The following is a 15,716-nucleotide window of genomic DNA, read 5'->3' as shown; positions in this document are numbered from 1 at the left end:
AAGTGAAAGACAGCAGGAGCCTCATAAATCCCACCATTGAGTTTCTGGTTACACAATAGCGACCATAAGATGCCATGTGGACTATGAATGCAACTAAATAGAGGGACAGTCTGGACTGATATAACGTTTCTCAGTCGAAATGTTTGCTTTTGCCAACATTTTCCACTGCCTGTCCCGTCAGTCCTTCCAACATCCTACGTTCAACATGTTGAAGTATAAAGCTGAATTTTTGTTGGTTATGTTTTGTGGATATGCTAATGCTCCGAAGCTTTTAGGCACAATCAAAAGAGTGTTTACACAGCTCGGAGGTTTTGTGAGGGTGGACTATGAAAATATGAGCCTGCTTGATGCGCCCGTCTCTCTCGAACATGACAAGCTCATCTTGTTCTGACGTGGCCTCCGCTAAAGAGTTTTCAAATGGTGTGAGTGCAGGTTTTGCAATTCAAATGAAATAGAGGCCATTAAAGAATAGCACTCTCAAATAGGAAATACTTAGCCCTGCCTGGAAAAGGGCCCGAGGCAGACTGAAAAAGGTGACAAGGAGGCTCTTTAAGTCAATCCATCTCCCTGACTCTAATATGTGCCCAATACGCTTGACTTGAACTCCAGTGCCATGCAGCATCCATAAGCTTTGCCATTTTAAAATGCCCAGATCCCCGCAGCAGTTACAGTGAAGAAAGCCCTCCAGTTTGTAGATGATCTGTTGCCATAGTTACCCGAGCACAGGAACTGAGCACTCGTTACCCTCAAACAGGCAACGGAGCCGAGCCCAAGCCCCTCCTCCTCTTCCTCCCCCTCACTGGGTCCCCTGGCTAGTTCATTAGCATAATGATTCACACCAAACTCCTTGAAGGGCCACCATTTGTAGGTTTTTAAAATCATCAGTGGAGCCTTGTCATTATTAAACAAATTTGACTGTACGCAGTCTTGTTATCTGTATCTTACAGAGATGCATTAAAAACAGGCTGCCTTCCCCTTTCTCTTAATACTTTCTGTCTATTTACGCTCTTTCTTACTTTTCTATCCATCGAGCACAACCCAACCCCTACTTACTAAACCACAGCTATGCAACTTTTACTTATTACTCATAGAAATATGTTCTGTCTGTTGCACATTTCTGTGTTCTACATATGTGTCTGTTTTTAGACATATTTTGCTAGTGACACTTAATATTGTTTTACTTTTATTTGTGTAAAATCTTCTGTTTGCGATTCTTTGTATGTAGTATATTTGTGTTTTCTGTTGATATTGCTTACTACTTCTTTGAGGCGTGACATGACCACTACAACTAATATTCATATTTCTAAAATCATTGTTTTAGTAATTAATGTTATTATTGTTGTTGCTTTCTCCCATTCTCTCTCTTCCCCCTCTCTTTCTTTCTATGTATCAGTTTGTCATATTGATTACTATAATTTTATTATGTTGATCTGTTCTGTTCACATGACATCTATTGCACGTCTGTCTGTCCTGGAAGAGAGAGCCCCCTCAGTTGCTCTTCTTGAGATTTCCACCGTTTACTCCCCTGTTAAAGGTTTTTTTGGTTTTTCCTTATCCACTGTGAGGGTCCAAGGCCAGAGGGAAATCTTATATTGTAAAACCCTCCAAGGCTAATTATGATTTGTGATATTGGACTTTACAGATCAAATTGCAATTGAAACTGAATTAAAATGACTATTTGTACAACCCTTTTGGGCATGCTTTGTGATTTGGCTACAACAAACTTTGACTTGATGAATCTGTAAAGCACTTTGGCATGCCTTTTAGTATGAAATGAGCTATACATAAATTTGCCTTGCCTTGCTATTGTATTGTTCAGGCCTTTACTGTGGCGTCTATCCCCTATGGAATAATCATGTTCTTATTCAGTGTTTGAGCCACATGATGTTTCTGCGTATGGTCTGAGACTGCATGAAGCTGCAGAGGCAGGTGGCACAGAAGATTTATGCTAATACCGACTTATGATAAAGCAGCGTTTACTACTTAGCAGTTTGTGTGGGCTCTATTTTGGGAGACAGTTCAATTAACTTAACACTGCACAAAAATCAGGCCGCTTAAGAATTAATTGCCTATTAAAATGACTACCCACTTTAGGGTGGGAGCTTGTTTACAGTTTGCTAAGCAGTGGTTCCTGTGTGACACTGTGTTTGCATTAAACAGCTTATTAAAAGCCCCATTACAACCCCAAAGCACATGCTGTGTGGAGACTCAACAGTGGAGGGGAGGCACCTAGTTTAATCATAGGTCACAAAGATAAGCATGGATCGTCGTCCGTAATCTAATTTCTCTTGACACTCAACTGCTATAAGGTCAAATATTTGTCACTGATGTTGTCTCATGATTGTTTTCTTTTTTTTTTTTTTTTTGCACAGTGATCTGCAACTTCCGGTCATCAATATGTCAGGCCCTGGTCCTGGAAATTGGGGAAACTGTGCAGATTCTGGAAAAGAGTGAAGGTAAAAGATCTCCCATAACATTGTATACTTGTGATAAACAGAGGCACAGTTATTGTGTTTGCATTTAAATAACAGTGGTCCGTACTGAGGAAATTATGCATGTAAAGTGTTGTGTGATGGTCATTTTAACCCAGGGCCTCCCTCAGTATTTAATCAGGAATTTGGGTGGTTTAGTTAGTATTTAAATGTGACACTTTCAGGCCAAATAAATGAATAAACAATTCTGTATTTCTCCACCAGAACTTTATACATAGTCAGAGTTCTTACAGCTCAAGGCAACTTAGATTTATAGGTCCCACATTGTAAAACGTTACATTTCCTTATCTTTTTTATTATAAGGCAAGTGTGGCCAATATATGAATAATGTGAAAGTACCAAAATGCTTAATCCACCAGGAATTGCGCACAGTCATTATTCAGAAATGGTGCCTTTAACACAAGCTGTGAAGACTTCTGTAAAGTTGTGATGTCACAACTATACTATTAAAAGGTAAAATTGCAGCTACAGTACTGTTACTGTTATTCCAAGACTGCAGTGACGGTGCAGAGATGCCGAAAGCGCCGATGTGAAAGACCAGGAAACACTGATCAGTCAGAGCAGACTAGGCTTTTACGGGATTCTGGGTTAAAGAGGGTGTAAAACCAGTGATTCTCTCTCTATAGAGACAGAGTGGCTGCAGGCATATTCAGGTAGACAGTATTACAAACACAGCACAGGTCAACAGGTTTCCTGTGTGACATGACAGGACACCGGGGACAGTGGTTGCCAAGGAGGCTGTCTGTGCTCTCACCTGTTTTATAGTTTGCTGGCAATATATTTATTTAGCCTGAGTAATATAATATCCCCTATCTTGTAAAAATTCTACTTTATTCTAGTAAAATTCCGACTTTATTCCCATAATATTAATTTTATTCTCATAAAATTACGATTTTTTTTCCTCATAAAATTACAACGTTATTCTTATAATATTATGACTTCATTCTCATGAAATTACGACGTTTTTCTTGTAACATTACTTTTTCTGTCATAAAACGACAACTTAATTCTTGTAATATTACGACTTTTCTCTCGTAATATTATGACTTTATTCTGGAAGTCTTAAAAATATTTTTTTTTCCTCAGCGTGGCCCTAAAACTGTTCTACTGGTGGGACATGGCTTCAAGCCCACAGTATTTCTAAAATCTTGGGCACAGCACTGTTTTAACTGTTTAGACTAAACGAGAACCTTTCTTGATACCATCAACATTGATGAATACAGCACCAACACTAATCCTAGCATGCTAAACTCATTTTCTGTGTCGTTTGTTATAATTTAATCACATTGTTTTCAGTACAGCCGTTGGTGTCTGGGCAGCCACTGCCGTTATTTTTATCCATCACACCAGTTCAGTGATGTAGCAGAGCTAGCTGCTCGCTAAAGGAACCCCGGTGTGACTACTGCTACAGATATTTCTGCTAGTTTATGGCCAATGAAATGGCTGACTGCGTTAATGCAGAGCATCAGTTAAGTTAATTTTTGATGAAAAGACGGGGAAGCATATTTTTTTTTAGCTGTTTCAAAGAAATGAGTAGCTGGTTAACAGTTACACGTTATATGAAAACAACAGTTCACTGCCAGTTCACGTAACAGGTAAATATGATTAAAATACATTTTAACGAATAATGTCAACTATTGTGTTAACAGGAATATTATAACAACAGAGAATACATTTCACATTGACATTTCCGGTAGACTATCGTTACAAGTTGATTTACCGGTGTGTTACACAACCAGCTGGCACACTTCACCTTAAACTTATTGTACCATACCAGGTACCTAAGTAAAATGGTGCAATGCATGCTGGATAATGTGTTTTTATTGTGAGGTAGTGACATTTCTTTATGTGAAATTTGCTCTTTCTTTAGGTTGGTACAGAGGCTTTTCCACCAAGAAGCCTTCTATCAAGGTAATTACAACAGCATGCACACCTTCCTGGTTGGACATTGTGTTGAGTCCTGCAGGCTGCATACAGTACTCCACATTTGAAGGACCTTAGAGTGAATATAACTCACCACTAGACTCATATGTTAGAAAAAAACTATTATGATTGTAAATAAAACATCCGATGTATTCAGAAATCTGTTTGTGCACATTAATAATGCACCAGACTGTAACTAACTTTATTTTTGGACAATCAGTACTTATTATAGGTTAACCTTTATTTTATTAAACACGTGAAGCCACCAAAATATCTGTAAAACTGGTTGCAATATTAAGTGTTCTCCACATGAAGGTTTTATCAGAGACCCATGCATTTTTGTGAATGATATCTGAAGTGAGAGATGTGCATCCCAGAAATAACTTCGTCTAGACAACAAAGGCCTTAATGACTGATTAACTTATTGAATAGAGCTTTGATTTGATAAAAATAGAAATCTCCTGACCTGCATTTCCTTTCACAAAGACACAGTTTTTTACGAAGGTGTTCTGACTTCATTGCACAAAAGCACTAAATGTAGTGCCATCTTCAAGATTTCATTTACAAATGGTGGGGACAAAACTGCACAGTGAATATATTAAGAAAAGACAGTATATCACGAGAAAAGAGAAAACGAATGAATATTGCATCACATGTACAGCTTAGTATGAGGCGCACACGCACACACACACACACACACACACACACACACACACACAAACACATAATTTCTTTTAAATTTTTGTGTGGCACTTTACAAATTATCAAAGCATAATGGTCAATCCACTCACTTCTCTACTGTGCAGATTTTGCAGAAATCAAAATTTTGTTGTCCTTTCAGCCAGCAGATGGTGCAGTTAGTAATCTAAAAACCAGTCATTTTATAAAAAAGAAAAAAAAAACATTTTAAAAAACAAAATAAAATTATGTTTGATCCCATAACACTAATAAACAGTATCCTGCAGTGACTTCTACAGGAGGGATGCAGCTCACACTTGTTGTAGTGTTATATCTTTGATCAAAGCAGAAGTAAAGTTAGGATGGAGGGCAGGTCAGACCAATTTAATCCAAACATCTCACTTCACAGTCTGTGCATGCAGCATCATTATAATAAATCCTCTTCACAATGCTTAGTAGAGACCATAGGTGGAGAACTCAGAATAATACAACACCATCAGTGCTGACAGAGATCAATACTCTGCACTGCAGTAAGTGGTTATTATATACGACTGACACATCTGCTTCCCATAGGATTGATTGTTCAGTAAAGACTGCTAATTGCAGACTTGATAACCTGTAGCAGAGCTGCTGAGCTGGTATGCAACGTTGGAGAATTAAATATCCACAACACAAACAGAAAAACAGATGACAGATTATTAGAAACATGAGAGCAGCAGGTATTTCTTTTGCTTTCGTATGTCCACTCTGCTTCAAACTGAAATGTCAGAAACCGTAGTGTTATATGATGCTGCTGAAATGTTTTAAAGAAAGCACAAAAGCTGTCCAGTCCTGGTAAATGTAGGTGTTAGTGGCTACATGCTGTCCTTCTCTACTCTTCATCAGCTATTTACAGTTCTTACTAACACCCCTCCATTTTGTTATGTACTCTGCTGCCCACATTCAATCGCCCCCATACTCTCTCAGTGCTGAGAGAATTAGTTGTGCTCACTGTGGCCAATTCTTCACATCTGGCAGATTAGAATAAGAAAGATGAACTGCAAGGGTGGCAGTTGGCACCACTCAGTCTCTCATGCCCTTCCCCTGCTAAGTCAAGCCACAATGGGGATCCTGCACGTTGCTCTGCCTCTCCTCTTTCAAGTGTGTGCAAACAGTATCTTTTTTTCTTTGCATGGCTGAAAATGTCAGCAAATTGTCAAAAAAAAAAAATGGAAGTGTGATCTCGCATTTCCTTCAACATATAATGTGTGGCCAGCAGGACTGTGTAATCTCAACTCAACACAGTTCTACGTAATAACACAGACACAACACAATACGGTACATTTTGGTTACATGCTGCAGGAGAATGAAGAACGTGATCCTGTCACACTCAGTAACGTCTCTGCTCTGTCCTCTCTGTCCAAAGGGTATTTTCCCAGTCAGCTATGTCCACTTGAAGAAATCCACAGTGACCAACAGAGGGTGAGTTGTACGATGAAGTGTTTGTATTTGAGCTTGCGCAGCATCATAATTAGGGATGCACTTGTCCAACTTTTTTAAAATGATCTTGAACTTAGTATGTATCCCACACCAATATATCCACCAACGTAGCAAAAAAAGGTTGCCAGAGTAGCAAATATAGTTAAATGAACTGAACATTAAGTAACACTTGAGGGCCATATAAATTGATATACACTATTTACTTGCAGCAGATTTACAATTTTACAGCATGAGTCACATGAGGAGTAAATAATCACCTTGAAGCCTGAGCAAATTTGTCTGATTTTTTTTTAAAACATGGGAAAAAGATAATGAGCAACTTGGTAAGAAATATCCCACAAATTGTGAGAAATTAGTAACGTGACAAAAAAATACTTAAAAATGTATTTTAAAAAAGAAGAGAGAATTATCAGAAAATTATCCAAAAATAGGGAAAAATGTCCTGAAAACTTAATTTATAATTATATTTTTATATTGAAAATATGTTACAAAACTCAATAAAAAATATATATATATAAAATAAAATAGTTTTTATTTTCATAATGTCATTTTCTTGTTTGTTTTTGCTTTTCACTGTTTTTTTGCTTATTTTTAGGTCATTTTCTTATCACTTTTTTTGAACAAATTTTTTGGCCATGTGTTGTTGAATTGCTCATTGCCTCCTCCTCATGCCTTTGAAAGAAATCAAATCAATTTATTCAGGTTCCAAAGGGTTAAATACTTGTGAAAGACACCTGAGAGCAGCACAAGAAAGCTATCCAGGTTTCAAAGGGTTTCAGTGTTCCTGTGGTCATAATTATCCCAAAAAAGCTGTGAAATCAAAAAATCTGTTGAGTTTGGAATTCACAGCATGTTTTGGAAAAGTTTTCAATATGCATCTTTTTGACCATCAATAATGAGTGATTGAAGTTAGTAAGCACTAGCAATTTACTTACCGCACATGCCCGGGATGTGGGTGTTTAATAATGTACGGCTCTGAAACAACAAATATAATTAGTAGCTCATGAGAGGCAGACCCCACCTGCGCTAGATGTAGGCTTTGCACCAAAACACAATGTTTGATGTTGGCAACATGGGGAAGGTGACTTTTGTCAGCCATGCTAAAGGGAAAAGGCATCAAGACAACCAAAAGGACGCTAAACCGCCTGCCAGCGTCGGCACATACTGTATTACACACCTGCTGTAGCCAGGCCAGATGATTTTACTGCTTTCTGTCAGTTTGTGTAGACACAGAGGCTTTTCACTCAATATTTCATGCTACGTTTTTGCTGTGATGCCTGTCATGGGGCATAGCACACCTGAGCAAGAGCCTCACTATTGCACCCTTTATATGCTATATAGGCCTACCTACTTTTAAACTACTCAAAGAATGTCATGAAAATGGGGGAAAATGTTACGGAAAAGTTGTGGAAATGTTTTGAAAATTCAATGGTAAAAACACTTAAAAATACTGAGGATCTGTTGTATGTCAGGGATATGCGCAGTAGATTGAGAAAATTGTCTTTAAATAAGCTAGGTAAAAAAATAAATAAAAAGCTAGGAAAAAAATATATTTACAATGATCATAATTGCTTATTAAAGATTGTGTTACAGAATATTATATTTCAAAGCATATTTTCCTTTCTTATTTTTTATTTCTTTTCTTTATTTCTTTTTATTTCCTAGTTTTTAATGTAAACTAATTTTCAGGTAATTTTCTTGTACTTTTTTAGTAATTTTTTGCTAATTTTTGGGTCATTTCTTCTGTCATTAGTTATTGCCTTAATCCCATGTTTTTGAAAGAAGAAATGAAGCCAATTTTTTAGATCAGGTTACAAGTCTAACTATAAATTTCTTTGTAAACATCAGGTAATTAGACATTATCCTAATTGTATACTAGTAGAGGTTATGAGACATGTTGTAGGATTATCATATGAGCAATGATGATGATCAAAAACAGTTCAGTTTATTCTATACTGGTGATACAGATATATCAACTCATCAAAGTCAGAGCGTGACAATCTGGGACGACCTAATCTTCTAGACAATTACCACCGGACAGCTGCTGACATGCATGCACACACAATCTCTCTCACACACATGCACACACAGCGGCGGTCATCTACAGTTCCGTCACAATAGCCGGCCCCGGCTCTAGAGGCCACAATAAAGGCGAAGACAAAAACAAGCAGCAGAGCTCTTTATCAGCCGGAACTCATGGATGTTAAATCTGCAGACTGGGAGCTGTGGCTCAGTGTGGCCTGGGAGTTTGCTGTTATATCATCACCCTCCAGTTGAGCTACCACATAGCAGGAGGACTCTCGTTTGCACTCAAACAATTAAAAGTGCAGACTTGGAAATTGACATTATTATACTTCCTCGCTCCAGGAGTTGCACTTTGGGAAAAGTGCTTTGCTGTCTCATGGAGTTAATGAGGTGACACACCTACTGCATATCTGTGGTTCTCCAAAAGCATCCGTGCCACAGACAATCACCCTGACTCATTATGTAATGGATGGAGATGCTTCCCTTGTTGCAAAAACAAGGATACAGTGTTCAAGATAATTCTTTGCAGCATAGGCCAGAGCTTAGTGAGCGCAGGAGAGCTAATCTCTGGTTTAATGTTTCCCTAAGAGTGTGGTCACACAGGAAGGATGTGGTTTTTAGAGTGCTCCTCCTCTGTTCCTAACTTCAGTCAGAGAAAACCTCATGACTCTGTGATCTTTGTTATCTCTTTGTCATTTCATAGCTTTTACTTATTTAAAAAGCTGACTTAAAGCAGTGACACACATGCATGTGGTTTTGCATATGGGCAGGTTAAAAAATTTGTAATTTATATGTTGCATGTTACTCATTTTCTGTATGTAGAAATGGAAAGTCAGATGCTGTGGTTTAAGAAGCAGGCAGCCTATGGTTAAGTGATAAAGAGTGGTGCAGGAACAGGCTCTAAAACCTGGAAATGAGTTAGCATTTTAGCACTCTCGGTTAACCTCGAAGTCTCGAAGTTAATGGTTTTTTTAATGGGTTTTTGGTTAGATGCCTGAAATAAGGTCTGTGGTTAACACAACAGCTTAAGAGACTTTCAAGTTTTGTTCGACAACGTAAAATATGTCAGTAAATAGCCCACTGGTGAATTTTAAAGCCCCTCTCTTGAGTGGGTGCCCTAAGTTTTAAAAAAGAATATTGCTTACAAGTGGCTAAATGAGGCTACAGAACATCAACAAGCTGTACGCGGCTTTACAGCCCTGTGGTGGCGACCATGGTGTAGATGATGATGTTCAGTTGTGAAGTTATTTTGCTTACCTATTATCTTAAATTCAATAGCCAACTTAAAGGGACAGTTAACCCCAAAGTCATATACCCATGTTTTTCCTCTTGCTTGTAGTGCTATTAATAAATGTAGATTTCTTTGTTGTGAGTTACCGAGTGTTGGAGATATCAGCTGCGGATGACTGCCTTCTCTCCAATGTAATGGAACTAGATGGCACTCAGCTTGTGGTGCTCAAAGCGCCAAAAATATGCATTTGAAAAGCAGCAATGCCTCTTTCCAGAAATCACAACCTGGTTAATCAAGATAATCCACAGACTTTGTCGTGAGCAGTTTGATGCAGGAACTATTTTCTTTCTACCAAACTACACCTGCCAACTGTATCAACATGCAGAAGAAGGCGTCGTATACTGCTAGTTCGCATAGCACCACTAAGCTAGCTAACCTTACAGTTCAGCGGAGGAGGGCGCCATTAATGTTTAAAGACAATCAGACAGCCCAGGCTCACACACTGAATCATAGATATGCTCTTACTGGCTGACAGTTGTATACAGGGCCTGCCACAGGCAATATAGGGGGCCACCCAGGGCGCCATCCTGAGGAGGGCGCCAAAATTGCACCCAGAAAAAAAAAGTGTCAGTGAGTCATTACAGTCTGAAGAGTACGTGATGTGCGAGTCAAGTGGATGTCAGAGGATATTTTTCTGGCCATCTACAGTATACCACCTATCAACCAAAAAGCCTTCAGAATAACCTATATAGAAAAGTAGCTTATACCTACTTCTTCCTCTGTAACCCACCAATCTACCTACTAACATTAGTATACCTACCTCATCAATTACCACTACACCTCTGAGAGGAGAGTATGTGGAGAGAAAGAAAATGAAAAAAAACAACAACAAAAACAAAAGGCAGAAAGAGGGCTAATTTACATAGCCTCTAAGTAGCCGGTGACCACAATTAACAGCTCACGGAGGTTGCATTGAGTTTCATTGTGATGAAAGACTGAATGACTTTATAACGGGTTCTTAATATTTTTTATAGGCTATCAGCCAAATTAAAAAAAATCTATAAATTGTTATCATCAAATGCGCTAGAAGCGCTACTGTATACCACTCCCTTAAAGACAGGAATAACATCAAATAAAAAGAGAAAAATCTATGCAAATTTCTAATTGTAATGTCTTACACTAAAAAAACGAATCTGCCAACACTGCATTTATGCCCAGTTCTGATATTTGTGTGTGTGTGTGTCCTTGTGTGTACTCACATTTATGTATGTTTTTTTTCTTGCCGCAGGCTGTGCGAGACAGTGGTGCCCCTTGAGGACCCTATTATCACAGAGACCACCTCCACACTGCAGGAATGGGGTGTCTTGTGGAAGCAGCTCTATGTGGTCAGTATCACTATATCACGGTACAGTCATCTTAAAACCAAACACTAAGCAATAAATGTGAGACTAATTCTAACACAAACAAGCTTTTCAAAGGAGTTGGGAGAAAAAACAGGTCTTACAAAAAAGAAATTGCATCCATAGCTGTTTCATTTGCATCCTCCTTAGAGGGTTTGGTGGAATAAGCTTTTCCAGTATGTTTTTCTTCCCTGCACCTAATTCAACACCTTGTGTAACCAGCAAGTATAGTGAATAGCCAAAAGAGATACAGACCAAACATACAGTGACAGCTCCTTTAGATATTTCCCCATACCATGTCGTTCTAACTGTCACCCCACATTTTCATATACTATCTATATAGGAACAGAAATGGTGGTTGGACACAGATAATGGCCTACAGACCTGTCATATGCAATTTCATGCTGTGTCATTCAGCCATTGATTGATTTAAGCCTGCCTCTCGTGGTTTCTGCGTCATCCTAAGATCCTGCTCTGCTCACCACCTTCAGTCAGCCTTTACTTGCTGGGCAAAAGTGATTACTGGAAACCTAAAGCATCCTTAATCCTGCTACGTGTCGAGGGGGCAGGCAGAAGTGGTTGGTAGGGTTTTGAGTTTGGAGCTGAGTGGATACGTTGCGGAGCTGGCAGCGAGTTTTTACATAACCTCTCACTGAGAACTGCTCATGCTCTGAGCAACTAAGGAGCCTGGGGCAATGGTGTGGTGATGTAACTTCCTCTGAAGCTCGACTAATGTGAAGAGCTGATTTAACAGTGCTCGTTTTGGTGCTTACCCCCTGTGTGATATGGGCCATGTTGCCACAGTTGCATCCAAAATAATAGGACGTAGCACTGGCTAGATGTTGATGCATTTCACCTTATTGTTGCCAATTACAATTCATGGCTTTTCTTCAGGGAGCAATGGCCTAAGTATAACTGTGTATCTGTTATAATGTACGTAATTAGCCCCGCAGAATAGACACCCAAAAGGGCTCATCAACCCTGACAAAAATCTTTGTTTTTCAGCAGCCTTTGAGAACATGCAGTGTTTATCCTCATTAAATTTACATCGGCACTGTGGCACTGCTTAATCTTTGCATTTATGTAAACAAACCTGGGTGGTTATGTGGACTTGTCATGCCATTAGGGAGAACAGAAACTGCCTGAATTAAAAGTGCTGTCCTTGGTCTGCGAGAAGTGGTGATGAAATTCATTACTGTGAGGAGGTCAAAGCAGCCTTGCAAGGGGAATTTATTTGTTTGTTTCATTAACAAAACCAGTGGGCTTTAAATCTCAGTAGCAACACATATTTGTTCTGCTACCTGCACAGGCTGGCAGAAGTGGTTAGAACGTGACTTTCTGGCTTGATCATACTTGAGCTGAATGTAAAATAAATCGCTAGAGGCTGATATCAGAGAACCTCCTGCATGTAGGCTCTTTTCTCCTCTGTGTCTCACCCTGTAGTTATAGAATTATACAATTAAAAAATACATGATATCAAGTAAATGCTGGGAACAATTTAATTAAAGGGGACCTTTTATGGTTTTCTTTATTTCTTTGCTTTATATATAGTGTCACAGTGAAGGATGTTCATATTTAATGTGACCAAAGTTTCAAATCCTGAACTCTGAGCAAATATTGCAGGTTTCCTACAAGAGTTTTTTTCTACTCTGGCTACAGAATGACATCATAGTTTGCCGATATCTTTATATGGCCATCTGCTTCAAGCCCCCAACAGTGCTGGGCTTTGAGACTAATTTTACAATTTTTGGCCACACATAGAATTACACTGTCTCGGTGCATCACATGATGCTATTGGCATTCCTACTGACTTAAATTACAAAAGAGATGTCTTTAAATATGAGGAAACATTTTGGAGCATCAAAACACTCATGAAATGACTTGTTTCACTCAGGAATTGACCTATTCAGTCTGATAACATTTCACAAGCCTAGAATAGCCACACGATTAAATAATTTTTATCTCCATATAAGTTAGCCATAATTTCATGCTGCACAAATTGAGCTCTTGCTTCATGAGCTAATGAGCAACTTTCATATGAATAAACAGAGGCCCATCTCAACGCTGTATCCAGTTCTCTTGATTCGTCCATGATGTGCTATAGGCATGCTACTGCAAGTGTTTACATTATGTAGCCTACAATGCAACATGAAGCTACATGCCAACGTAAACCAAACATGTAATGTTAGTTGCCGATGTAAATTTCTCTCCAATTTCAGATCATATTCCTGCTGGAACATGTCCACTTGTGTTTGGAAGCTTTAATTGCTGATTTTTCTCACAATAAAAAGTGCAGCTATTGTCCATCACAGCAGGGATTCCAAAAGAATCCAAAATCTACCAATCACTCAGTGAGCTGCCATTGTGTTTTTGGCTCGTTAGTAAAGCAAATCTAGCAGCCACTTTCATAATTTACCTGCATTTGGCTGTTGGCTGGTGCTAATTTCCAATCCTGGTTACAGTCATTGCCTCAGCTGCAATGATGGTGCAGAGAAGCCAAGATATGGAAGACCTAGAAGAGCTGACCAATCAAAGCAGACTGGGTTTTTTAGGAGGGGGGCTTTAAAAGACAGGCGCTTAGCCGAATGTTTCAGACAGAGGGTCAATACAGGTGTTCCAGCATAGACAGTATGAGGAAAATAAAGTTTTTTTTTAAACATTATCACATGTAAACTTCTAGGATGGGTTCTAGTAGAAACCTTAAACACAAGTATGAACCTGGAAGTTAGCGTAATAGGCCCCCTTTAAAAGTCTTTACATGAACGCTGCAGTAGAAGTAGATCACATATCCTCACTAAGTCTTTTTTTGGCTGCTTCAACAGAAACACAAGGTGGATCTATTCCATAAGCTGCGTCATGTGATGAATGAGCTCATCGACCTGCGTCGGCAGCTGATCCAGGGTCACCTCGCCCAGGACCAGACCCGTGAGATCAAGAGGCACATCACTGTACGGCTTGACTGGGGCAATGAGTGAGTTACTCTTCTACTTAGCGCATTGTGTCAAGATTGGCTATCATGGAATGCAATATTTCTTTGGCACCGGAGAGATCTACAACCCTGGATGAGTGGGTGCGAAATAGCATCCGCTATGATGTAATTTTATGGTCATTTAGCAGATGAGTGAATCTCAAGCGGCTTAAAGTCAATGCACATCCCCCTGGAGGAACTGTAAAGCCATATTCTTACTGATGCCAGTTTTAAACTCCATCCAGCTGAGCTGTGACAGACATCCATAACAGAGATAAAGATGTGAGGGCTGCAGCTCAGCCAAGGAATAACTTAATGTAGGGAGGGGGCATTTGTCAGTTTATTGTAAGATTTATTGCACAATTGCACATAAAAGTACACAGATATTTACTTGAAGTCTGTGTGTTAATGTATAAAAAAAAATTCTCAGGAATTGAGCCTGAGATACACTGTATTTTGTTCACCATGCGTGTTGAGGTCAGTGCTCTGTGGTGCACACTGACCTGAGAATTGTCGTGATCTAATTTCATGGTCAAAAGATCACAGCAGCACTGATAGTACTCCATGATTTCTATGCTGCACAAGTGAAGAGTTACAGTATGATTTAGAGCAGCATGAAGCAGAGGTGTAAGGAAACATTCACTTCAGCGCTGTACCAGCACCTCTTTAATCCCATACACTCTTTCTTTGATGGGTCTCTTTCATACAAACTCATGTGGAGTGGATAAGCACTGTTCAAACCCACAAATCCCGACTCCACTACAAGATCCAAATGTTTCCAGAGTTGCCAAAAATGTCTCATACACAAGACTGATCTAAAATTGTCTGTTGGATGTGATGTGCAGCCGTAAAGAATTAGTTTTCTGCTTGAATATTTTATCCGTTATCAGTTATGCATCAAACTGAAGTTGGAGCAAACTGATACAAAACACAGTTTACATGAGAAGAAGCTGAGACATATAAACTATTTTTTTGTGTGTTTACGCTTTTGTTACATTATATTTTTACTCTACACTACATTTACTTATATTGTCAGTACAGCAACATGTTGCATTCATCAGACAGCTGTTTTGCAAATCAATTTCATGATGCATTGCTGGAGTTTTAACTAACTAACACTATGTTATGATGATGATAATAAATGTGCTCATGATGCAGAATGGCCCCTTTCAGAGTGATATACACATTATATCATTGGTTACTGAAATGATGCAGTAATAGCAGTATTTTTTTGCTGTTGCTGGTGGAGATGGAGCTACATTTAAAACCTTTAAATTCTGATGGGTTGTTACTTTAACATTGGTGTCTGATAAAGTAATCTTGTGTTTAAAATCTTAAAGCAAAAGTTTAACAATTTGGGAAACTTGCCACTATTAGCTAAAACTAGGCCCTGAGCAGTTGCCAGGCAACCAGCAGAGACTACTGTGCTTAGCCAAGAGATAGTCTGGCACATAATCCCCCACAAAAAACAGCAAACTGTCGCTTTTACACTTCAGTTTTTGTACAGAATTAACAAAAAA

The 15,716-nt window shown here is 38.9% G+C and overlaps 1 protein-coding gene across 1 annotated transcript in view; it reads left to right on the top strand.

Moving 5' to 3' along the window:
* LOC121946458 (dedicator of cytokinesis protein 3-like) overlaps positions 1-15,716 on the top strand; it is a 61,180-nt gene that overhangs the window by 5,619 nt on the left and 39,845 nt on the right. The window contains exons 2-6 of the mRNA XM_042491021.1: positions 2,373-2,456; positions 4,363-4,403; positions 6,499-6,554; positions 11,117-11,213; positions 14,051-14,199. Coding sequence (XP_042346955.1) covers positions 2,373-2,456; positions 4,363-4,403; positions 6,499-6,554; positions 11,117-11,213; positions 14,051-14,199 — 427 coding nt within the window. The remainder of the gene's footprint in view (positions 1-2,372; positions 2,457-4,362; positions 4,404-6,498; positions 6,555-11,116; positions 11,214-14,050; positions 14,200-15,716) is intronic.

This window comes from Plectropomus leopardus, chromosome 8, assembly GCF_008729295.1.
Source record: "Plectropomus leopardus isolate mb chromosome 8, YSFRI_Pleo_2.0, whole genome shotgun sequence".
In the NCBI taxonomy this organism is placed as follows: Eukaryota; Metazoa; Chordata; class Actinopteri; order Perciformes; family Serranidae; genus Plectropomus; species Plectropomus leopardus.
This window is presented reverse-complemented; position numbering and strand designations above follow the sequence as displayed.